The 24,862-nt window shown below is 48.3% G+C and overlaps 2 protein-coding genes across 6 annotated transcripts in view; one reads left to right on the forward strand and one right to left on the reverse strand.

Annotated features, from left to right (window-relative positions):
• The window catches only part of NGLY1 (N-glycanase 1), a 50,712-nt gene extending 47,839 nt beyond the window's left edge, over positions 1 to 2,873 (reverse strand). For 2 of the 4 annotated variants that reach the window (XM_073568398.1, XM_073568393.1), the window contains exons 1-2: positions 2,750 to 2,873; positions 1,288 to 1,402 (exon numbers count right to left, since the gene is read on the reverse strand). In XM_073568398.1, the coding sequence (XP_073424499.1) occupies positions 1,288 to 1,402; positions 2,750 to 2,856 (222 nt within the window). In that variant the 5' untranslated portion in view covers positions 2,857 to 2,873. Of the gene's footprint in view, positions 1 to 1,287; positions 1,403 to 2,525; positions 2,684 to 2,749 lie in introns of those variants that run through there. The other 2 variants (XM_073568416.1, XM_073568406.1) reach the window with 2 other exon arrangements.
• OXSM (3-oxoacyl-ACP synthase, mitochondrial) overlaps positions 2,828 to 24,862 on the forward strand; it is a 45,343-nt gene continuing 23,308 nt past the window's right edge. Inside the window, exons 1-2 of one of the 2 annotated variants that reach the window (XM_073568423.1) lie at positions 2,828 to 2,965; positions 15,174 to 16,175. In XM_073568423.1, the coding sequence (XP_073424524.1) occupies positions 15,193 to 16,175 (983 nt within the window). In that variant the 5' untranslated portion in view covers positions 2,828 to 2,965; positions 15,174 to 15,192. The remainder of the gene's footprint in view (positions 2,966 to 15,173; positions 16,176 to 24,862) is intronic. The other variant, XR_012230911.1, reaches the window with a different exon arrangement.

Below are 24,862 nucleotides of genomic sequence, written 5' to 3' on the forward strand. Positions count from 1 at the left end.
GATACACTGTAGAACCAGCTGTCAGATCGTCGAGTCGTGGTTACAGCCGCTGCTCACTGTGTACCGAGCAGTGACTGAAGCCGCACCGGCCGCGCCTCAATGACTGAAAGCCGGAGATTCCGGAGATCTTCACGCCAACAAAAATACACATGAATAAAATGGAAGATCTGCAAGTCATAGTCTAGATTTTTTTTTTTACTATATTGGTGTATAGAACAGGGAAAAATAAAACAATTTTCTAAAATTCACATAATAAATTTTACCGACTCAGTAGCCTATGTCTGAAGTTAAAAAAAATGCTTTGTAATGATTCAATTTCTGGCTCCTGAGTGATCATGTAGCACATGAATGTCAGGTGACTACTGCTTACATAATTGTCACATGATGTGACCTTAGTCCTATTCCCTTAGCCCCAGGGATCCATTTCACAGGACGGATCCATTCTACTGATCCGACAGCTGTCATCTGCACTGATATTGGAAAGGTATGCCAGCAGAATACAGAGAAATGAGAAAACTGCATGATATATTATGTAAACAAAGGAAAAAAAATATTGGAATATCCCTTAAAGCTGGCAAAGCATAAGAGCTGTATCTATGACGCCCATGATTAACATTCATGTCTAGAGATACCGTTTTGTGCCCTGTAGACAGCGGAACTCCGATAATAACATACAGTTTCATTATTGCATTGACACCTTTTATTGGTGCTTTTTGCCACTTTTTCATTTGCGTCTTATTCGTCTTTTACCTTGCGCCTCTCTTTTAAACCTATTTTCTATGTGGTATGTGGTTTCATTCTTTTATGTTTGTCACAGGGCTTTGGTGTGCCTGGATGTTTTTGGCAGATGAATCAATTGTAACTTTTTAAGAAGTCACAATTTTTTTGTGTCCCCACCCCAAAGTGATTTTCTGTACGTCTGTTATTTTTATTCCCTTTAACACGGTACAAAGATATACATCTTTCCTGTGCTATTTTTATGACATTTTAAGTGGAACATGTGACTTTTCGCTCTAAAAAGGTACAAGACAAAAATGAAGATTTTCAGCCAAAGTCATGATGCGTGTGCACCATTATCACAAATTCCACAAGACAATAAAAGAAAAGTGACCAAATAAAACCCCTCAAAAAATGAAGAATTGGGCCTATAGAGAATAATAAACTATGTAAACCTGCACCATCATTCATCCCTGCTAGTAATGAGGAGCAGACAGTACACTCCGCCGCTCAGCCACCTGTACCTATGATCCCATCACAGACATGACCCCATACTGGCGCCCGGCGTACCTCCTCAAATCCCATCTCAAATAGACACTCCACAGCGCCTGGAACTGGTAAGAGTCTGGTGGAGAATGCCGTGTTCCCAATTCTGATGGATCTGTATTTTTCTTCATTTGGACTCCTGTTAGATTAATAGTCAATGGTTAGTACATACAATGATCACTAGGAATCACATACAGCTGGAACACATCATTGACGCCTGGGCGATACCATTTTGGGGTAGGTTGTAGTGTCCACTCACACTGTAATTTCCAATCGGACACACTCACAATCAATGCCGATTGTGACGGAAACACAATCAGAGCTGACTGTGACGGACACACACAATCAGTGCCGACTATGACAGACACACACACAGAGAATCAGTGCCAAGTACGACAGACACACACACACACAATCAGTGCCGACAGTGACGGACACACACTCACAATCAGTGCCGACTGTGACGGACACTCACAATCAGTGCCGACTGTGACGGACACACACAATCAGTGCCGACTGTGACGGACACACACAATCAGTGCCGACTGTGACGGACACACACAATCAGTGCCGACTGTGACGGACACACACTCACAATCATTGCCGAATGTGACACACACAATCAGTGCCGACTGTGGCGCACACACAATCAGTGCCGACTGTGACGGGCACACACACACAATCAGTGCCAACTGTGAAGGACACACACACAATCAGTGCCGACTGTGGCGCACACACACACAATCAGTGCCAACTGTGAAGGACACACACACAATCAGTGCCGACTGTGACGGGCACACAATCAGTGCCGACTGTGACGGGCACACACACACAATCAGTGCCAACAAGGCGGGGACAAACGCAGTGCCGACTGTGCGGACACACACAAACAATCAGTGCTGACCGTGCAGACACATACACACAATCAGTGCCAACTGTGACGGACACACACACGGTGCTCCAACAACTGCCATCACATGGGAACACAAGTACTTATTAAAACAGACAGGCCAGGAGAGAGGATAGGAGACATGCACAGGAGCATAACCAAATGTATCCATACAGATGGGCATAGAGATGAGGGCAGTAGTTATCCCCAGATTGGATCACCATGACCCCCCTATCCCGAGATAGGCACTATGAAACCCCCAGAATAAGCTATTGAATGAAGGAGGAATTCCAGAACCCAGATTCCGGGATCACTGGGGTCCCAGCAGTCAGACCCCCAGCCATCAACCAATTATCCCATATGGAGGGGAGACCTTGTTGTTTTGGACGCTCTTCCTCGCACTAGTAATCACTTTGTCTATGGTGCCGTACTGGATGCAGGCACCTTCATTACTGGACTGCCCAGTCCTACAGCTACCAGCGCAGATGGAGCGGATCTCTGTCCGCAATGCCGTCACGTCTCCACATACAGCGTCATGGCACCACAGATCCCTCCGCAGCCAGTGACGTCACCGCCGGGTACAGGACGGCCACTTACCGCAGGATATTGTCCGCATAGGTGAGCAGCAGCTGGGACGCGTCCATAAACACCTGGCGCCCGTTCTGGCACAGCTCGGTGACAGCGGAAGACTCGGAGGAAGCCATGACTGAGCCGGGGCTGAGTGCAGTGCAAGAAGGAAGCGCAGCGGAGCGGAGCACGGCGCAGGAGCGGATGTGAGACGGGACCCGGAACCAGCGGCCGGCTCCCCCACAGGTACGGACGGAAGGTCCCAGACGGTGTGCCAGGGGAGAGTATAGAGGGAGCGGTGCCACAGTGTGCCAGGGGAGAGTATAGAGAGAGCGGTGCCACAGTGTGCCAGGGGAGAGTATAGAGAGAGCGGTGCCACAGTGTGCCAGGGGAGAGTAGAGGGAGAGGTGCCACAGTGTGCCAGGGGAGAGTATAGAGGGAGCGGTGCCACAGTGTGCCAGGGGAGAGTAGAGGGAGAGGTGCCACAGTGTGCCAGGGGAGAGTATAGAGGGAGCGGTGCCACAGTGTGCCAGGCGAGAGTATAGAGGGAGAGGTGCCACAGTGTGCCAGGGGAGAGTATAGAGGGAGAGGTGCCACAGTGTGCCAGGCGAGAGTATAGAGGGAGAGGTGCCACAGTGTGCCAGGGGAGAGTATAGAGAGAGCGGTGCCACAGTGTGCCAGGGGAGAGTAGAGGGAGAGGTGCCACAGTGTGCCAGGGGAGAGTATAGAGGGAGCGGTGCCACAGTGTGCCAGGCGAGAGTATAGAGGGAGAGGTGCCACAGTGTGCCAGGGGAGAGTATAGAGGGAGCGGTGCCACAGTGTGCCAGGGGAGAGTATAGAGGGAGCGGTGCCACAGTGTGCCAGGGGAGAGTATAGAGGGAGCGGTGCCACAGTGTGCCAGGGGATAGTGTAGAGGGAGAGGTGCCACAGTGTGCCAGGGGATAGTGTAGAGGGAGAGGTGCCACAGTGTGCCAGGGGAGAGTATAGAGGGAGAGGTGCCAGGGGTTAGTATAGAGGGAGCGGTGCCACAGTGTGCCAGGGGAGAGTATAGAGGGAGCGGTGCCACAGTGTGCCAGGGGTTAGTATAGAGGGAGCGGTGCCAGGGGAGAGTATAGAGGGAGCGGTGCCACAGTGTGCCAGGGGAGAGTATAGAGGGAGCGGTGCCACAGTGTGCCAGGGGTTAGTATAGAGGGAGCGGTGCCAGGGGAGAGTATAGAGGGAGCGGTGCCACAGTGTGCCAGGGGATAGTATAGAGGGAGCGGTGCCACAGTGTGCCAGTGGATAGTATAGAGGGAGAGCTGCCACAGTGTGCCCGGGGTTAGTGTAGAGGGAGAGGTGCCACAGTGTGCCTGGGAAGAGTATAGACTAGAGAGGGAGGGGTGCCACAGTGTGCCAGTCAGGGGTTAGTATAGAGGGAGAGGTGCCACAGTGTGCCAGGGGATAGTATAGAGGGAGCGGTGCCACAGTGTGCCAGGGGTTAGTATAGAGGGAGCGGTGCCACAGTGTGCCAGTGGAGAGTATAGAGGGAGCGGTGCCACAGTGTGCCAGGGGTTAGTATAGAGGGAGCGATGCCACAGTGTGCCAGGGGAGAGTATGGAGGGAGCGGTGCCACAGTGTGCCAGGGGATAGTATAGAGGGAGCGGTGCCACAGTGTGCCAGGGGTTAGTATAGAGGGCGCGATGCCACAGTGTGACAGGGGTTAGTATAGAGGGAGCGGTGCCACAGTGTACCAGGGGTTAGTATAGCGGGAGAGGTGCCACAGTGTGCCAGGGGTTAGTATAGCGGGAGAGGTGCCACAGTGTGCCAGGGGTTAGTATAGCGGGAGAGGTGCCACAGTGTGCCAGGGGTTAGTATAGAGGGAGAGGTGCTACAGTGTGCCAGGGGATAGTATAGAGGGAGCGGTGCCACAGTGTGCCAGGGGTTAGTATAGAGGGAGAGGTGCCACAGTGTGCCAGGGCAGAGTATAGACTATAGAGGGAGGGGTGCCACAGTGTGCCAGTCAGGGGTTAGTATAGAGGGAGGGGTGCCACAGTGTGCCAGTCAGGGGTTAGTATAGAGGGAGCGGTGCCACAGTGTGCCAGGGGTTAGTATAGAGGGAGGGGTGCCACAGTGTGCCAGGGGAGAGTATAGACTATAGAGGGAGAGCTGCCACAGTGTGCACGGGGTTAGTGTAGAGGGAGAGGTGCCACAGTGTGCCTGGGGAGAGTATAGACTATAGAGGGAGGGGTGCCACATTGTGCCAGGGGAGAGTATAGAGGGAGAGCTGCCACAGTGTGCCCGGGGTTAGTGTAGAGGGAGAGGTGCCACAGTCTGCCAGAGGATAGTATAGAGGGAGAGGTGCCACAGTGTGCCAGGGGAGAGTATAGAGGGGGAGGTGCCACAGTGTGCCAGGGGAGAGTATAGAGGGAGAGCTGCCACAGTGTGCCCGGGGTTAGTGTAGAGGGAGAGGTGCCACAGTCTGCCAGGGGATAGCATAGAGGGAGAGGTGCCACAGTGTGCCAGGGGATAGTATAGAGGGAGAGGTGCTACAGTGTGCCAGGGGATAGTATAGAGGGAACGGTGCCACAGTGTGCCAGGGGATAGTATAGAGGGAGCGGTGCCACAGTGTGCCAGGGGATAGTATAGAGGGAGCGGTGCCACAGTGTGCCAGGGGATAGTATAGAGGGAGCGGTGCCACAGTGTGCCAGGGGATAGTATACAGGGAGCGGTGCCACAGTGTGCCAGGGGTTAGTATAGAGGGAGGGGTGCCACAATGTGCCAGGGGAGAGTATAGACTATAGAGGGAGGGGTGCCACAGTGTGCCAGGGGAGAGTATAGAGGGAGAGCTGCCACAGTGTGCCCGGGGTTAGTGTAGAGGGAGAGGTGCCACAGTGTGTCAGGGGAGAGTATAGAGGGAGAGGTGCCACAGTGTGCCAGGGGAGAGTATAGAGGGAGAGGTGCTACAGTGTGCCAGGGGAGAGTATAGAGGGAGAGCTGCCACAGTGTGCCCGGGGTTAGTGTAGAGGGAGAGGTGCCACAGTCTGCCAGGGGATAGCATAGAGGGAGAGGTGCCACAGTGTGCCAGGGGATAGCATAGAGGGACAGGTGCCACAGTGTTCCAGGGGATAGTATAGAGGGAGAGGTGCCACAGTGTGCCAGGGGATAGTATAGAGGGAGCGGTGCCACAGTGTGCCAGAGGATAGTATAGAGGGAGCGGTGCCTCAGTGTGCCAGAGGATAGTATAGAGGGAGAGGTGCCACAGTGTGCCAGGGGATAGTATAGAGGGAGAGGTGCCACAGTGTGCCAGGGGATAGTATAGACTATAGAGAGAGAGGTGCCACAGTGTGCCAGGGGATAGTATAGAGGGAGCTGTGCCACAGTGTGCCAGGGGATAGTATAGAGGGAGAGGTGCCACAGTGTGCCAGGGGTTAGGGTAGAGAGAGAGGTGCCACAGTGTGCCAGGGGATACCATAGAGGGAGAGGTGCCACAGTGTGCCAGGGGATAGTATAGAGGGAGAGGTGCCACAGTGTGCCAGGGGATAGTATAGACTATAGAGAGAGAGGTGCCACAGTGTGCCAGGGGATAGTATAGAGGGAGCTGTGCCACAGTGTGCCAGGGGATAGTATAGAGGGAGCAGTGCCACAGTGTGCCAGGCGAGAGTATAGAGGGAGCGGTGCCACAGTGTGCCAGGCGAGAGTATAGAGGGAGCGGTGCCACAGTGTGCCAGGGGATAGTATAGAGGGAGCGGTGCCACAGTGTGCCAGGGGATAGTATAGAGGGAGAGGTGCCACAGTGTGCCAGGGGAGAGTATAGAGGGAGAGGTGCCACAGTGTGCCAGGCGAGAGTATAGAGGGAGCGGTGCCACAGTGTGCCAGGCGAGAGTATAGAGGGAGAGGTGCCACAGTGTGCCAGGGGTTAGTATAGAGGGAGAGGTGCCACAGTGTGCCAGGGGATAGCATAGAGGGAGAGGTGCCACAGTGTGCCAGGGGATAGTATAGAGGGAGAGGTGCCACAGTGTGCCAGGGGATAGTATAGAGGGAGCGGTGCCACAGTGCCAGTCAGGGGTTAGTGTAGAGGGAGAGGTGCCACAGTGCCAGTCAGGGGTTAGTGTAGAGGGAGAGGTGCCACAGTGTGCCAGTGGTTAGTATAGAGGGAGAGGTGCCACAGTGTGCCAGGGGTTAGTATAGCGGGTGAGGTGCCACAGTGTGCCAGGGGATAGCATAGAGGGAGAGGTGCCACAGTGTGCCAGTCAGGGGTTAGTGTAGAGGGAGAGGTGCCACAGTCTGCCAGGGGTTAGTCTAGAGGGAGAGGTGCCACAGTGTGCCAGGGGATAGTATAGAGGGAGAGGTGCCATAGTGTGCCAGGGGATAGTATAGAGGGAGAGGTGCCACAGTGTGCCAGGGGATAGCATAGAGGGAGAGGTGCCACAGTGTGCCAGGGGATAGTATAGAGGGAGAGGTGCCACAGTGTGCCAGGGGATAGTATAGAGGGAGCGGTGCCACAGTGCCAGTCAGGGGTTAGTGTAGAGGGAGAGGTGCCACAGTGCCAGTCAGGGGTTAGTGTAGAGGGAGAGGTGCCACAGTGCCAGTCAGGGGTTAGTGTAGAGGGAGAGGTGCCACAGTGCCAGTCAGGGGTTAGTGTAGAGGGAGAGGTGCCACAGTGTGCCAGTGGTTAGTATAGAGGGAGAGGTGCCACAGTGTGCCAGGGGTTAGTATAGCGGGTGAGGTGCCACAGTGTGCCAGGGGATAGCATAGAGGGAGAGGTGCCACAGTGTGCCAGTCAGGGGTTAGTGTAGAGGGAGAGGTGCCACAGTCTGCCAGGGGTTAGTCTAGAGGGAGAGGTGCCACAGTGTGCCAGGGGATAGTATAGAGGGAGAGGTGCCATAGTGTGCCAGGGGATAGTATAGAGGGAGAGGTGCCACAGTGTGCCAGGGGATAGTATAGAGGGAGAGGTGCCACAGTGTACCAGGGGATAGTATAGAGGGAGAGGTGCCACAGTGTACCAGGGGATAGTATAGAGCAGGGGTCTCAAACTCGGCAGAGTAAATGGGTTGCACATACAAAAATATTTAAGCTGGCGGGCCGCTTTCCTTTCAAACTTAATACAGCCATAATTGATCGCGGTATCTAAGGGGTTAAATAGCCATGATCGGTGCTAATACCGATCGTGGCCGTTCAAATAGGTTGTCATCTGCGATGTACAGCTTGCCTCAGCGTATGATAGTGTCGACTCTGCATGTGAGCCGGCGCTATCATCTCGCTGTAGACGCACAGCCAAAGTCACGCCTCCGCTCTCTGCGCGCTGGCGTGATGTCATTACACAGCGCCAGAGGGATGTCATCACACAGGGCCACAGCCACTACGGAGCAGTGCACTCCTCTTCTAGCGTGAGCAGTGGCGTAACTACAAAGTTATGGCCTGGTGCGAAAAAATGCCCCCCCCATGCCAAAATACACGCACATCCCCGCTCAGCACGCCTCGTACACGCACATCTCCACTCTGCGCACCTCGTACATGCGCGGCCCCGCACACTTTGCACACACATGGCTCTGCTACATCCACCTTGTAAACCCCTCCTGACCCCATACAGAAACGTACCCACATCCAGCACCATGGCAACCTTAACAGACAGCAGCGTCCTGCATACACCTAGGCCCCTGATCATGTGAGCCCTGACTCCTCCCCCTCCTGTGACCTCATCCCAGGTCCTATGCACAGTCTCACAGAACAGCCTGAATGCGCGCCTTCCCCCTTCTACCTGCCTCAGGGAGTGAGACATGTGGTGCACTGTACCACGGGCCACAGATGACTGCCTCAGGGGCGAGACCTCTGGTATAGAGGGAGAGGTGCCAGATAGTATAGAGAGATGCCACAGTCTGCCAGAGGATAGTATAGAGGGAGAGGTGCCACAGTGTGCCAGGGGTTAGTATAGAGGGAGAGGTGCCACAGTGTGCCAGGGGTTAGTATAGAGGGAGAGGTGCCACAGTGTGCCAGGGGATAGTATAGAGGGAGAGGTGCCACAGTGTGCCAGGGGATAGTATAGAGGGAGAGGTGCCACAGTCTGCCAGGGGATAGTATAGAGGGAGAGGTGCCACAGTCTGCCAGGGGATAGTATAGAGGGAGAGGTGCCACAGTGTGCCAGGGGATAGTATAGGGCAGGGGTCTCAAACTCTGCTAGGTATATGGGCCGCATATTGAAAAAAATTGAATTTGGGGGCTGCATTCTTTGAAGGAGAAAGTGACATTTTTATTGATACCATTTTTTTCTACACAACTTTTGAACATTTTTGCCATGTTTGTTATATTTTTTTTTTAGAGCTTCAATCATTATGAATGTGGTGATTACCAATGTGCAATCATATTGTAGTGATGTCCCCATATTGTAGTTATGTCCCCATCCAGATTCCCATATTGTAGTTACAGTGGGTACGGAAAGTATTCAGACCCCTTTAAATTTTTCACTCTTTGTTTCATTGCAGACTTTTGGTAAATTCAAAAAAGTTCATTTTTTTTTCTCATTAATGAACACTCTGCACCCATCTTGATGGAAAAAAAACAAATGTAGAATTTTTTGCAAGTTTATTAACAAAGAAAAACTGAAATATCACATGGTCATAAGTATTCAGACCCTTTGCTCAGACACTCATACTTAAGTCACATGCTGTCCATTTTCTTGTGATCCTCCTTGAGATGGTTCTACTCCTTCATTGGAGTCCAGCTGTGTTTAATTAATCTGATAGGACTTGATTTGTAAAGGCACACACCTGTCTATATAAGACCTCACAGTGCATGTCGGACCAAATGAGAATCATGAGGTCAAAGGAACTGGCCAAGGAGCTCAAAGACAGAATTTATGCAAGGCACAGATCTGGCCAAGATGTCAAAAGAATTTCTGCAGTACTCAAGATGCACACTGGCCTCCATAATCCTTAAATGGAAGAAGTTTGGGACCACCAGAAGTCTTCCTAGACCTGACCATCCAGCCAAACTGAGCAATCGTGGGAGAAGAGCCTTGGTGAGAGAAGTAAAGAAGAACCCCAAGATCACTGTGGCTGAGCTCCACAGATGCAGTAGGGAGATGGGAGAAAGTTCCACAAAGTCAACTATCACTGCAGCCCTCCACCAGTTTGGCCTTTATGGCAGAGTGGCCCGACGGAAGCCTCACCTCAGTGCAAGACATATGAAAGCCCGCATAGAGTTTGCTAAAAAACACATGAAGGACTCCCAGACTATGAGAAATAAGATTCTCTGGTCTGATGAGACGACGATAGATTTTTTTTTTTTTGGTGATAATTCTAAGTGGAATGTGTGGAGAAAACCAGGCACTGCTCATCACATGCCCAATACAATCCCAACAGTAAAACATGGTGGAGGCAGCATCATGCTATGGGGGTGTTTTTCAGCTGCAGGGACAGGACGACTGGTTGCAATTAAAGGAGGCATGAATGCGGCCAAGTACAGAGATATCCTGGATGAAAACCTCTTCCAGAGTACTCTGGACCTCAGACTTGGCAGAAGACAAAGACCCTAAGCACACAGCTAAAATAGCAAAGGAGTGGCTTCAGAACAACTCTGTGACCATTCTTGACTGGCACAGCCAGAGCCCTCACCTAAACCCAATTGAGCATTTCTGGAGAGACCTGAAAATGGCTGTCCACCAACGTTCACCATCCAACCTGATGGGACTGAAGAAAATCTGCAAGGAAGAATGGCAGAGGATCCCCAATCCAGGTGTGGAAAAACTTGTTGCATCATTCCCAAAAAGACTCATGGCTGTACTAGCTCAAAAGGGTGCATCTACTTAATACTGGGCAAAGGGCCTGAATACTTATGACCATGTAATATTTCAGTTTTTCTTTTTTAATAAATTTGCAAACATTTGTGTTTTTTTCAGTCAAGATGGGGTGCAGAGTGTACATTAATGAGAAAAAAAAAAACTTTTATAAAATTTAACAAATGGCTACAATGAAACAGAGTGAAAAATTTAAAGGAGTCTGAATACTTTCCATACCCACTGTATGTTCCAGTATTGTAGATATGTCTCCATCTAGGTCCTCATATGGTAGATTTGTCCCCATATTGTAGGTATATCCCTGTATTTAAATATGTTCCATATTGTGTCGTTCTTCATATATACATACAAGAGAAAAAATGAAACATTTTTCGCACCTTTTCCTCTGTTCCCTCTTCATCCATACTGCACATGTGGTCACAGGCACTGTAGACACCTTGACGATTGCGGCCCGTAACAGGGGCCGCCGCCAGCAGCACTTTATTTCAGTAGAATTTGCGCCCTTAGACACACATTCAATTGAAATGTATGGCTGAGCCGAGACTCTCTGCACAGCAATATCAATGCAAGCCGCCGACTAGTCAGAGGGCAGCAGCTGACATCTGCATGCCTGCATACGTGCCGTGCCAGTATGCCTATGTCAGCTGCTGGCCTCTGATTGGCCAGTGGCTTTCATTGGTATTGCTGTGTAGAGAGTCTCTGCTAGGCCATACATTTAAATTGAATGTGTGTCCAAGGACGCTCATTGAGCTGAAATAAAAGGACGCTGTTGGCGTCCCCCTGGCTCGGGCAGGGATCTCCAAGGGTTCTACAGTGCCTATGGGCCGCATGTGGCCCACGGACCGCATTTTTGAGACTCCTGATATAGAGGGAGAGGTGCCACAGTGTGCCAGGGGATACTTTTTTTTTATTTTTTCTGGAGTCCACGTAAACTGACCAGTAAAGGCCAAGCAAGCAGATGTGAGCTGTTATCAATAGACGGGGAATCTTTTGGTATATTGGGGATATTGTCCCCTTTCCCAGAGTAGTAGCATCAGCCTCCAGTTGTGAGCTTTCCCTCTGCTGGTTATAATTACACAGGAGCCCATGACAAGTTTTTTAAATTCTTTATTTTACACACTATGTACTCAGCAGGTGCTACATACAACTCCCATCAATGTCGACAGGTTGCGCTAATCTCAGGGAGATCAGGTGACAATGATGAGAGCTGCCTTCAGCAGCTGGTGTCTGGGAACAGGGCAAACTGTGCCACTTCTTCTCAGGCGCTGATATGTGTCACGCTGATGACATACGGATGTCATCATTGTGCATCACGCATTTTGTCTGTGGAGTGCGTAAAAAAGCTGACATGTCTGCAGGTGTCAGTGCCCACATGTCAGTTTTTTCTCACGGTCATTGAATATAAAGGGGGTGCGTGTGTCAGTATTTGCGGTTCTTAAGAACTGGACCGCATAGGGACACAAAAAAACGACGTGTGAAGGGGGCCTTAGAGTTGTCTTGTGAAGATTGGTCATCACTATCCATAGACATCTCCATTCATTCCATATGGGCCTGTCCAGTGCTATGATTGGCTTTACCTAACAGCCCATAGAGAATGGATGGTGTGGATGTCGAGCGTGTGCACTGCTACTCCATTTTAACAGAGTTCATTGTTCTGATCGGTTGTTGTCCATATACATAATACACTAATTTCAGCCAAAACCTCTGGTACATGCAGGCTTGTATGCCTACTGCTTCTCCCCAACAGGTGATGTTAGAGTAGATGAGGTCTGATTTCGGACTTCCACCCTTTTGTTCTCGGTGAGAAAAGCCACCACCAGAATAGTCTGGTAGCGGCCCTCTCATATAGAACGTGGGAGCACTCAGTAGAGATCTAAGGTGTCTATTGCGTTTGGAGCTCCATAGGTTCTAACTATCTTGTGTATAGGTGATAACTATCTTCACCCCCTTTGGGCAATTAGCCTTTTTACAGAAGAAAAGAGCACGGTCATTAGTGCTTCCTATTGGAAATTGCAATACTATAAATTGTCCTTTAAGGCGCCATAGCAGAATCTCCATTTGCAGACAGGTGTTTCAGGGTTCCTATTGTGATTTGGCTTTATGGTTTAAAGGGATTCTGTCAGAAAGATTACACTACCTAAACTATGTACAGTGGGTACAGAAAGTATTCAGACCCCTTTAAATTTTTCACTCTTTATTTCATTGCAGCCATTTGGTAAATTCAAAAAAGTTCATTTTTTTTCTCGTTAAAGGGAATCTGTCACCCCATTTTTGGCTTATGAGCTGCGGCCACCGCCATCAGGGGCTTATCTACAGCATTCTGTAATGCTGTAGATAAGCCCCCGATGTAACCTGAAAGATGAGAAAAACAAGTTAGATTATACTCACCGGGGGGCGCGGTCTGGTGCGGTGGGTGTCGTGGTCCGGTCCAGCCCCCCCCATCTTCTAGCAATGATGTCCACCTCCTTACCTCTGCCACGACTCCTGCGCAGGCGTACTTTATCTGCCCTATTGTCCTTCTTGCACCATGGGAGTGATTCAGAAATGCTACGTTGGCATTTAATATAGTATTGCTTTTAATACATTTAGGAGGCCGGAATGGCACAGCGTATACAAAAAACGTAGAGTAGGACTGCCCCATATGAGAATGCCATGACGTGGCGGGGTGGCTCAAAGAATTGATCAATTGTTTGCTAAATGTCTCATTTTAAAGTACAGTTAGAAATCAATATGTGCATATGCACTTTTTGTATTGCGTGCTGACCATAGGCAGCGCTGGCTTCTTGGCTTTTTTATATGTTTTAGTTATACCATAGAGGTGTGTAGTTTGTGAATTTACCAATCCCGAACATATTCTTGCGTCTATCCCATACTTTATAAATCAGGTTTAGAGTGGGGCAGTTTGGGATATTCTTTTGAAGTGGACCCATGTCTAATAATGACGTGACCGTTTCCATTTAGTTTCTCTAAGTAGTTGAATTGACATCCTACAGTGCTCGGTTGTTCCCCTCTGAAATGTAAAGTGCTGCGGAATATGTCGGCGCTATAGAAATAAAATGTATTATTATTATTATTCCCCAACCGTGAAACTGTTGCATTTGAGACGCCAAGAAGTGCATTCGGGACAGAGCGATCAATGTTTGAATTGATATGCAATAGTCCTTCAGCCTCATTTGTAGATCTGAAGCCTTTGTCACTCCAGCTCTATTCCCAGAACTGCCTCCTCCGGCTTTACTGATGTTTCCATTGTCACACTACATAGAGGTTTTCAGTCAAGTAGGAGAAGGATGAGAAATAGATCTGTAGTGACAGATGCAACAAATCTACAGGCTGATTTGTATATCAACTCGAAGTGCCGATTTCTCAGTGTAGGAGGAATGGACTGGCCATATAATATTGCTGGAGTAATCTCTGAGCTGTATACATCTATAAACAGTTTGTTGGAGGGGGTGAAATCCTGCTGACAGATTCTCTTTAAATTGTGTCAAGTAGAGATGAGCAGATCGATTTTTTTTTTGGGACTGCGGACCAGCATCAGGTCAATAGTACCTGGCAGCTAGTCGGAAGGCCTGTCAATCTCTTGCCTTTCCGGCGTCCCCATCGACGTATTTGACGTGTTGTTGCTAGCGCTACGTCATTTTTGTGATGTTGATATCGCAGCGGCTAATTCAAAACCGGAAGGAAAGAGATTTCTGGGCCTCCTGTCTCTTGCAAATCTCATCTTCAGTGGCAAGGCTTTTTAAAGGGTGGATATTGACTTATAGGATTGCTGCTTGCTATAAGTGGCACTAGAAACACTGTTCTTTTCTTCTGTGAAGAGGCTATTTGCACATTTACTTTCCCAGGGAGCCTTGTATTGCCTATACCTCCGTACACCACCTTAGCGTTATCCTTGAAATATCAGCAAGTGAAGACGCAGCGATGTTAAGCGGCAATTGTGAAGTTTCACCTATAGTTGTCACCAATGCTATTATACTATTAGGGGACTTATTTGACCATTTTAATGTCAAGCAAGCTGTTGAAGGTGATGTCTAAAATTGGTAAAGGGTTCTCCCATCAGCATTCATTTCTTATCCAAAGTTTAGGAGATACTGATAAATTTATGATTTCTGTGATTCCCACCAATCACAAGGACAGGGGTCCCACAGTGTCCTTTTGTGAGTGGAGCAGTAGTGTATAAATGCAACCAATGCTCCATTATCTGATAATGGAACTGGTGCAGAGAACAGTGCCAGCGGTCTCCGTCAGTCCCATAGAGTGTGAGTGGAGTTCCCCCATATGTGTTACTTCTCTATTCACACAGAAGACTTTAGCACCTCTGTTCTCACGGTCAGTGTTTCTCCTAGCTTTTTGTCCCATAGCCATCATAAATGTAGTGGTTACATAGTTTTTACTATTTATCCTTATTGGTAGCAAATGTTTTTTAACACTAGTGTCAAAATCAGCAGACTTGATTGACATAAAATATGAGTGGTCTTTTAGCAGTATTGATATGTTCTTGTGCTACAGAGTCACCTGGACTGACCACCTTGTGACGTGCACATCTTGTCTGTGGATCGTGAGATGTAAGGATAAAGTTGCTTATCTATCACTAGGCCGTATGGTAAAGTCATGATTTATATAATTACACAGGTGCCCAGATAAACTGAACAAATCGGGTGTTGTCTTTTTGACTACTTTTAGATAACATCCAAAACAAATCATGACCATCCAACTACAAAGAGTGCTAAGAATGGGTGATGCCTGCCCCTTCTTGCTAAAACATCTCCAAACTTTTTCACTATGTAAAAGAGGTATAAGCAGTCATGCAGTTCAGAAGTGTCATCGAAGAGTTGTCGTAACTGGTGTTGGCATTGTAGCTCCTATTGGCACTGGCACCCAGTTGGCATGGGATCATCTGATTCAAGGCAAAAGTGGAATAGTTGCTCTGGAAGAGGAAGACTATGAAAATATCCCTTGTAGAGTCGCCGCTCGCGTCCCAAGAGGTCTTGGGTGTGGTGAGTTCTTCGAGGAACGATATGTTTCAAAGTCCGATATGAAGACCATGTCATCTGCCACAATTTTTGCTTTAGGGGCTGCTGAACAAGCAATTACTGATGCCAACTGGTTTCCAAAGACTGAAGAAGAACAAGGTTCCACTGGGGTGGCAATAGGCATGGGAATGGTTCCTCTTGATATCATTACAGAGACTGCAATGTTATTTCAAACCAAAGGGTACAACAAAGTGAGCCCCTTCTTTGTTCCTCGGATCCTAGTGAATATGGCTGCAGGACACATCAGTATTAAGTACAAGCTCCGAGGACCCAACCATGCTGTTTCAACGGCCTGTACTACAGGAGCCCACGCCATTGGAGACTCCTATAGATTTATCACTCATGGAGATGCTGATGTCATGTTAGCAGGGGGAACAGAAGCTTGCATCAGCCCCTTGTCACTTGCTGGCTTTGCAAGAGCTCGAGCACTGAGTACAAGCTATAATAAATCTCCTCAGAAAGCATGTCGGCCCTTTCATCCTGAACGTGAAGGTTTTGTAATGGGAGAGGGAGCAGCCATGCTTGTGTTAGAAGAATATGAACATGCAGTGGCCAGAGGTGCCAAAATGTATGCAGAGGTACTAGGCTATGGATTGTCAGGTGATGCTTGCCATATAACAGCTCCAAGTCCGGAAGGTGATGGTGCATTCAGGTACATTTTATTGTTTTAGACTCATTTTAGCTTCTATGTTTAGCTTCTAAAGAGTAACTAAACTTTTCTTTATTAAATTGTTTAGCAGACTTTGCAAAGTTATGCTTTTGTAAATGATGGTTTTTGAGCCAAGATCTCAGTTCATACATGCACAGCCTCTTGTGGCCATTTTCCTGAAACACAATGCTGGTAGAGCAATATGTAGAGCAGTGACTCTGCTCCTGCCTGCATTGCCGATATTTTCATGAAACCCGCAGCCGGTACACCCCCTCCTCCCAGCCCAGAGACCTCAGTATCCTGCCACTGCCAGCTTCCTGTAGCGGTGACCCTTCCTCCTGTGACCCAACTCCACCATCGCTGCCCCCAGGTAAACTTATCTCATACTATAAGATGGACCTCCATTTGACCCATGTGAGATATGGAAAAATGATATCTACTTGATGTCATTTTCCTGTCTGATGGAATTCGTTATCAGATGTTGTGGCCCAAAATACTTGCTCCCAAACTCAGCCCCCCACCCTTGGGATTCCCCAGGACCAATGCTTTTCTTTAATTAACTCTAGCAAGAAGTCTTTTGAAGCCTCTCTCCAGGGGGACCCAAAAGGACATAGATTTTGTGTCCCCGGCAATTATCACATGTGCAGCTACAGCCAACTGGCTCCCTTTGTTCATTCAGGTTGACATCGTGGGACGACAGATCCCAGGCTAACCAGTGCAAAGCTCTGAGATATGGAATCTAGAAAATGACCTTTAATAACAGAATAATATCTCTGAGCCTAGCTGAGCACATTATCAAAATCTGCATTCATTCCTGCACGAGCCCATAACATCCAGCCACCTCTAGCACTTTGTGTTATGGAGTTATAAAGCATGGCCACCAGCAATTAAATACAGTAGCCGTAATGGGTCTTCCTGTACAGAAAAATTCCAATGGAACCCAGTGGCGCCGTGGACCCATTTGGAGCTGCGAGCGGTATGTTATGCTCCATCCTCGGATCTGGCTGAAAAATCATACTGTGCAAAAAATAAAGGTAACCAGCTCGCCTGCTTTCTTGGCTAGTAGTGGTGCGTGGAAGCTCGGCTATTTCGTGAAGCCACACGTGGAGTAAATCAATAATGAAAAAGTTTCCAGCTTCCAAATATATACAAAAATGTATTCAAGGCATAAGAACAAGGATAAACGGACATGCCCCATCATAGCGGAAAGACACAGCAACGCGTATCGAACAATATGTTGTTTTTCAAGCTTGAAAAAGAACATATTGTTCGATACGCGTTGCTGTGTCTTTCCACTATGATGGGGCATGTCCGTTTATCCTTGTTCTTATGCCTTGAATACATTTTTGTATATTTGGAAGCTGGAAACATTTTCATTATTGGAAAATCATACTCTCGGATATGGGAGGAGGGAGGCGGCCCAACCCAGTGGTGGGCGCAGAGTGTGGGAGGGAGCAGCCTAGGAGATAAGAGGCAGCTCCTCATTTTGAGCTGTTTTCTACTGGCAGGAGGACTGTTAGCTGACGCGGCTTACGAAATCCCGTAACTAAGATTTGGACCTGTGATCCATCAGCGCCTCCCTGTGGTCACATGCTACATAACACGGTAATTTTAACCTATCTGTACCCTACCATTGATGGCCGGGAGGTGTATGTATATATATTCCCAGCCTGGACTGGTGATGTATATCCCCCCTCACTGGCAGCGCCACAATAACTCGTACCTATAAGGGAAGTCTTTCTGGCAACTATTTGCCCTCGTTGAAGTTCCCTGACAGACCTGGGGTAAGAGGTGGCGCCAGAGAGCTGATCTATGCTGGGTCCTTCTCTCCCCTCCCATAGGTGAGTGAAGGCGACACACCCCTCCCCTGTGCGATCCGTCACAACTCATTACATTTTTTTTTTTTTCCCCCTCCTAATTTGGGTTGCGCCCTATGGTCCGGTGTAAAATACGGTAGTTATCACTTTTGCCTTGTGACATGGCGCTCCCTCATGCTCATAAAAACATTGTTCATCACTAAATTGCTCCTGGATTGGTGGGAGAAGTTCTTCTTGCAGGATGTTTAGATCCCATTCTGTATTCGTGTTGGTGTTCTTGGGCAAAATTGTATGGAAAGCAACCCCACACTTAAATGGTCTCAGGATGCCTTACAGCTAACGTGACACAAAAATCATGGTAGCGCTCACTTTTTCTTCTGTCAATTACTCTTCCCAGAAGTGACAATAGTCTGAATGGGGCTTCATCAGAGAAAATTCTCAGCTTTAGGGCACGTTCACAAGATCAGTAACTGGTCAGTATTTGTAATCCAAAATCAGGAGAGGAGCAACCAGAATAAAAAACTATAATAGAAGCACATCAGCACTTCTGTATTTATCACCCACTCCTGATTTTGGCTTACAAATAGTGATGTAAAATTCTGAACATGTAAACTTGGCCTCATACTGTGATATCTCAGGCTGGGTCCGTGAGACTCAGAACATGTCCTGTTCTGATCAGACTTTGCGGATCAGACTCTGCCATTAAAATCTATGGTGATCTGTGATACAAAGTCTGTCGTCTTAGTTTCATCCAATGTTAAATGATACATTAAGTCAATGGATACAAAAGTACAGTTAGCATGTTTAATCAAACTTCAGTTTCTGCAAAACGGAGGCAGCAATTACAGCACCTAGCAGGGCAGTAGAGTCAGTGTGCCAAACTCCGACTCCTCATTTTCCCTGACTCGCAGCTCCATGACTCTGACTCCCAACCCCCACCACACTGGTCACTACTGAGCATGTACATAAAGTGCAGCACAGATTCATCTCCACAGCACTGCCTCACTACTGAGCCTGTACATAAAGTGCAGCACAGATTCATCTCCACAGCATTGCCTCACTACTGAGCATGTACATAAAGTGCAGCACATATCCATCTCCACAGCACTGCCTCACTACTGAGCATGTACATAAAGTGCAGCACATATCCATCTCCACAGCACTGCCTCACTACTGAGCATGTGCATAAAGTGCAGCACAGATTCATCTCCACAGCACTGCCTCACTACTGAGCATGTACATAAAGTGCAGCACATATCCATCTCCACAGCACTGCCTCACTACTGAGCATGTGCATAAAGTGCAGCACAGATTCATCTCCACAGCACTGCCTCACTACTGAGCATGTACATAAAGTGCAGCACATATCCATCTCCACAGCACTGCCTCACTACTGAGCATGTGCATAAAGTGCAGCACAGATTCATCTCCACAGCACTGCCTCACTACTGAGCATGTACATAAAGTGCAGCACATATCCATCTCCACAGCACTGCCTCACTACTGAGCATGTGCATAAAGTGCAGCACAGATTCATCTCCACAGCACTGCCTCACTACTGAGCCTGTACATAAAGTGCAGCATAGATTCATCTCCACAGCCCTGCCTCACTACTGAGCATGTGCATAAAGTGCAGCACAGATTCATCTCCACAGCACTGCCTCACTACTGAGCATGTACATAAAGTGCAGCACATATCCATCTCCACAGCACTGCCTCACTACTGAGCATGTGCATAAAGTGCAGCACAGATTCATCTCCACAGCACTGCCTCACTACTGAGCATGTACATAAAGTGCAGCACATATCCATCTCCACAGCACTGCCTCACTACTGAGCATGTGCATAAAGTGCAGCACAGATTCATCTCCACAGCACTGCCTCACTACTGAGCCTGTACATAAAGTGCAGCATAGATTCATCTCCACAGCCCTGCCTCACTACTGAGCATGTGCATAAAGTGCAGCACATATCCATCTCCACAGCACTGCCTCACTACTGAGCCTGTACATAAAGTGCAGCACAGATTCATCTCCACAGCACTGCCTCACTACTGAGCATGTGCATAAAGTGCAGCACAGATTCATCTCAACTAATGGCCGACATCCTTATATCAGGACCGGAACAGACATATATAGGACACTTCATAACTTTCCCAAATTACCGTATTATGAAATCATTTACAGCACATCCTGCACTGAACTACTGTGCCCAATATATTATATATTTTAGGAAAAGGTCCATTGTATACCGACTTCACCAAAATGGACATTGCCTCCAACTCCACAACCCTGGCACCTAGACCAAGTTCCTACAGTTTGGAAACAGATTTTCCGTTGCATATTAGCTTGATAAAAATGTGCGTTTCACAGTGCCAGCATAAAGCAATACAGTTTAAGAAACCTTATGCACATGCTGCAAAATATTTCTGCATCATAAATTGACTGTAGCTATGGATTTGAGATCCACAGCATGTCAATTTATGCTGCGGATGTAGATGCAAGTTTCACCTTTTGCTTCTCCCAACCTTTTTTACAATAAGTTCTGCCGTAAACATTCCATGGGAATGTAGACGGCTATAAGCTTATAGGGGTTTTCCACTACTAGCAGAACCCCTTCTTGATCAAAATGTTTGGCCCTCATAAAATAAAGCTTATACTCGCCTCCTGTGCTGGTGCCGTTCCCGCTGTGTCTGCACTTGATCTCCCTGGGGCTCTCGTTTGGTTGTTGTGATATGTGACGCTGGCGCCCAATCAGCGCTGGCATCACTGTCTTCGTCTCCGAACAAGTCGAGCATGAAGAGGACGTTCGGGCTGCAGTTTCTCTGACTTTCTCTTCATGTTTGATACGACAGGAGGCTGGGACAGTGACGCTGGCACTGACTGGGCGCGCTTGTCACAACAAGAGCCTGGGAGACAGAGTGCCGACACCATGGGAACAGCACCAACACGGGAGGTGAATATAAGCTTTGTTATTTTATCAGGGCCAAGCGAGGGATATGACAAGAAGTTGTCCACGTAGTGATTTATCCTGCCAGTTTGGGAGCACAGACTCCCTTTAAAGTTTGGCCCCGTCTCCAGTTTGGTAAAACCAAACCTCGTTGTTCGCACTTTTCCTCGACCACTGGCGAATTGGCAGGCAATCATTGAGCTCAGCTTCTCCATTGTAGATTTAACATCCTCTTCCAGGCCACTGAGCTTACTGATTGGCAGCCATGCTGTGGATGTAACGTCAACTGTCAATGCTGGCTACCGGGAGCAAAGGCAGAGAATCGCCATTGGCACCGGACAATGTGAGTACAGCTCGATTTGTTATTTTTGAAGAAATTGCAGCTGAGTCTGAATATTATCTGAAAGGGATCAACCTCTTTAAGGGTACAGACATTTAGGCCGAGGATACATGGCCACTGCTACATCAGAGCACACTGCATGTGAAAAGATCTGCGGCCCCCTAGGGCACAGGTCTGACTTTTTGCAGCTTGCTTGTCGTGGTGCCCCATTCACCTGCATTAGCAGCGGCACACGGATATTTGCCCTCAGTTCAAGTCGCCGTGTCGCCTCAGCCTAATGGTTTGAAAAGTGCAAACTTTTCTAAATGTTTATTTTTTTTTATGAAACTCGAAACTTATTGATCTAAATTGCTATGAAAATAAAATGCAGTGTTTCATGAAAACCGTGTCAGAACCAAGGGAATGCAGAAAGGCGCTCCAATGTGATTACCTTTATGTGTCACAGTGTAAAATCAGATTTTTTGTTTGTTTATTTTTCCAGTTCTGATGGTTTTCTAAAGATATATAATTATACTAGCTGAAGAGCCCGGCACTGCCCGGGCATAGTAACTAAGTGTGGATAGTTATAACAAATTATAATTATCCTCCATCCCATAGTCCCATGCCCATCATACATATTCTCCATCCCATAGTTCCATGCCCATATACCCATCATACATATCCTCCATCCCATAGTCCCGTGCCCATATACCCATCATACATATCCTCCATCCCATAGTCCAGAGCCCATATACCCGTCAGTGCAAAGTATGAGAACTGATTTGGCTAGGTGAGAGGCTCTGGACTGAGGTCTAAGGGGTACTGTTTCTCCTTGTTGCTGCTTCCAACAGATGGTGCTGTAGAGTTCAAGTCCTCTTCCTCTCTGAAGAGGGAATATGCATATTAAATATGCCAGAGGAGCATTGCACGGCGAATAAGCCTCCTTATATTGGCATGTCAGAACTGGTATGTCACTATCCACAAGGAGAAACGTTGCCCCTTAGACCTCAGTCCAAAGCCTCTCACCTAGCCAAATCAGTTCTCATACTTTGCACTGACGAGGGGCAATACCCCGTAAAACCATGTCTGCAAATTGAGATTCTGATTTGGCTTTTGTCCTAAGTCGCGCTTCACTTACGGCTGTTAGTGGCAGATTCTGGCTGTGACACACAGCCATTATCCGTGAGCCCGCTCCATAAACCTGCTATCTACTCGTGCCTTATATGTATAGTGGATGTCTGTAAGGAGTTAGAGGTGTGGTGCATCTAATCCTCTTTTTGGATCACATTTGTAGCCGTGAATATTAATTTTTTTGTATATTTAATAAGAAATAATCACTTTGATGCTAAATTATTCTTAAGTGTTGAATGGGATTTTGTCAAAGTACCAAGTGTCTACTTTCAGATATGCATAAGTGTGGAGGTTAAACTCCTCTTAGACATCCAAAATATATGTACGGCGTAGCAGGAGGTGCATTCCCACAAACCGCAGTATATGTGCAGAGCAAAAATGTTGTTAAATCATAAGCAGAGCCGACAAAACCATCAGCGAGAGTCAGCTGTAAACCATAGCACACAACCTACTTCAATGGCCTGGATTGGTGCTAGCACAGATGGCGGCCATTAGTCCCTCAGATGCTATTGTCAATAGTGACAGATGCATCTAAATGCTAATTTATAGGCAGGGGGCCTCCCTCTTTATCCTCATTAGCACCCTGTGATTGTGTGGTGCCAATGGTAGCCATGTTGACTTCAGGCCATGTTAGACAAAATTGTGAATGAGCCCACTGCCTTGGATAAAAAGCAACCAAACAGCTGAATGATCTGCGCATGCTTTACTGTTCGCATGACACAAGACTCATTCTTAGCCCAGTCACAATTATCAGATTTATATTTCTAAAATAATCAGAAAACCCATGTATCATTTCCTTTATACTTCACTGTGGTGCTAATAAAAATATGGATATCTTCTAGCCTACATATTGTAATATATTGTTTATATGCTTTGATATAGTGTGGTCACTAGACCAAGGGTGGAATGTATTGCAAATATGAAATATGGTGGGGGCGTGACTATGCGGTGGTGAGGAAAGGACACGCGCTGCGAGGGTTCCTGCTTATCCTCCATATATCCTGAGCATACCTCCTGCATATTGCTTTGGATCCGGCAGCGCTGGGTGCCCGCTGGTGTTGGGACCCCCCCGGGGGCTCCGGTGAGCATAGGAGGCTTGAGAGGTCGGGGTGGACGGCGGGGCCCGCGGGGAGCAGCGGCCATCTTGGACGTGCGCTCTATCAGAGGGAGCGTGGTGTCCAGCTTCTAACGCAGTGTCACAGGGACAGCGACCTGTATCCTGGAGGAACTGAGGGGTATGCGGTGAGTGCCCTGAAAGATGGGCCCTGCATTATTCCCTCTTCTGTACTGACTCGCTGACCTGCTGGTGCCATTATTGTAGGGGAATCTGCTCCCCCTCCCATCGCTGCTGTCTCTGAGGGTGGATTCCCCTCCCCCTGCCATAGGAGCCTTAAGGGGGTTTTACACATAGCGATATCGCTAGCAATATCGCTAAAACGTCACTGATTTTGTGACGTTATAGCGATATCGCTAGCGATAACGCTATGTGTGATATTTACCTCCGACCGGCTCCCCTGCTGGTTATCGCTGATCACGCGAGATTGGGCGGCTCCATTTCGCGTCGTCAGCTTCCTGCTGGGCTTCCTGCTGTGTGAGACGAGCGACGCTGGAGGCGGGCGGGAGGACGTCAGGATCGCTGTGTGTGAAAGGTGAGTATCGTGCGCTGCGTCGCTGCTGCATCGCTGTGAGATCTTTCTGTGTGAAAGCTCACTAGCGATCATTTAGCGATGCACCAGCGATCCTGACCGGGTCGGATCGCTGGTGCATCGCTAAATGTAAAAGGGCCTTTAATGATCTTCTGTCTGCACAGACTCTGCTCCGGAGATATAATAATAAATAAACCTAACACCTGCTGTATATATAAGTAAAACTGGAGGATTTCTGGACTGTACAATCTCAGCTCTACTGACGTATTTCACTGCTTTTAACCATGAATCGATCTAAAGGATAGACGGCAGCAGAAAAATTTAAAGGAATTCGTCAGACCCGACCCTTCTGAGAGTGCACGTTCTCTGAGGAATGCCCCCTCACAATCTCAGCGTAAAAATTGCCCCTCAGAGGGTGAAGAGGAGGCTGAGCGGGAAGAAATGACCCTTAGCCTGCATCAGCTGCTCAGATGCCTGTTTATCTCCCTCACTAGGACATCCCTGGCGGAGAAAATAGAGGATGTCTATACTGAGGTGGGGAGACTCCGTCAGGATATGCAGGCCATGAGGGGGCGCATCACGGAGGTAGAGACGAGAGTGTCCCAGGTGGAAGACACCATTACGCCTATGGATGCTAAGATAACCAATGTAGCGGAGTCTATGAACGCCTGGAGGCAAAAGGCAGACGACCTAGAAAACAGAATGCGCCGGAATAACATCCGTGTCATCGGTCTGCCTGAACGCTCTGAAGGTCAGCACCCTGAGCAATTCCTAGAGGGCTGGCTTATGGCCTCTCTGGGAGATGAATTCTCCTCGGTGTTCGCGGTT

This window comes from Dendrobates tinctorius, unplaced genomic scaffold (genome assembly GCF_039654945.1).
Source record: "Dendrobates tinctorius isolate UK_male_01 unplaced genomic scaffold, ASM3965494v1 ptg000005l, whole genome shotgun sequence".
Lineage (NCBI taxonomy): Eukaryota > Metazoa > Chordata > Amphibia > Anura > Dendrobatidae > Dendrobates > Dendrobates tinctorius.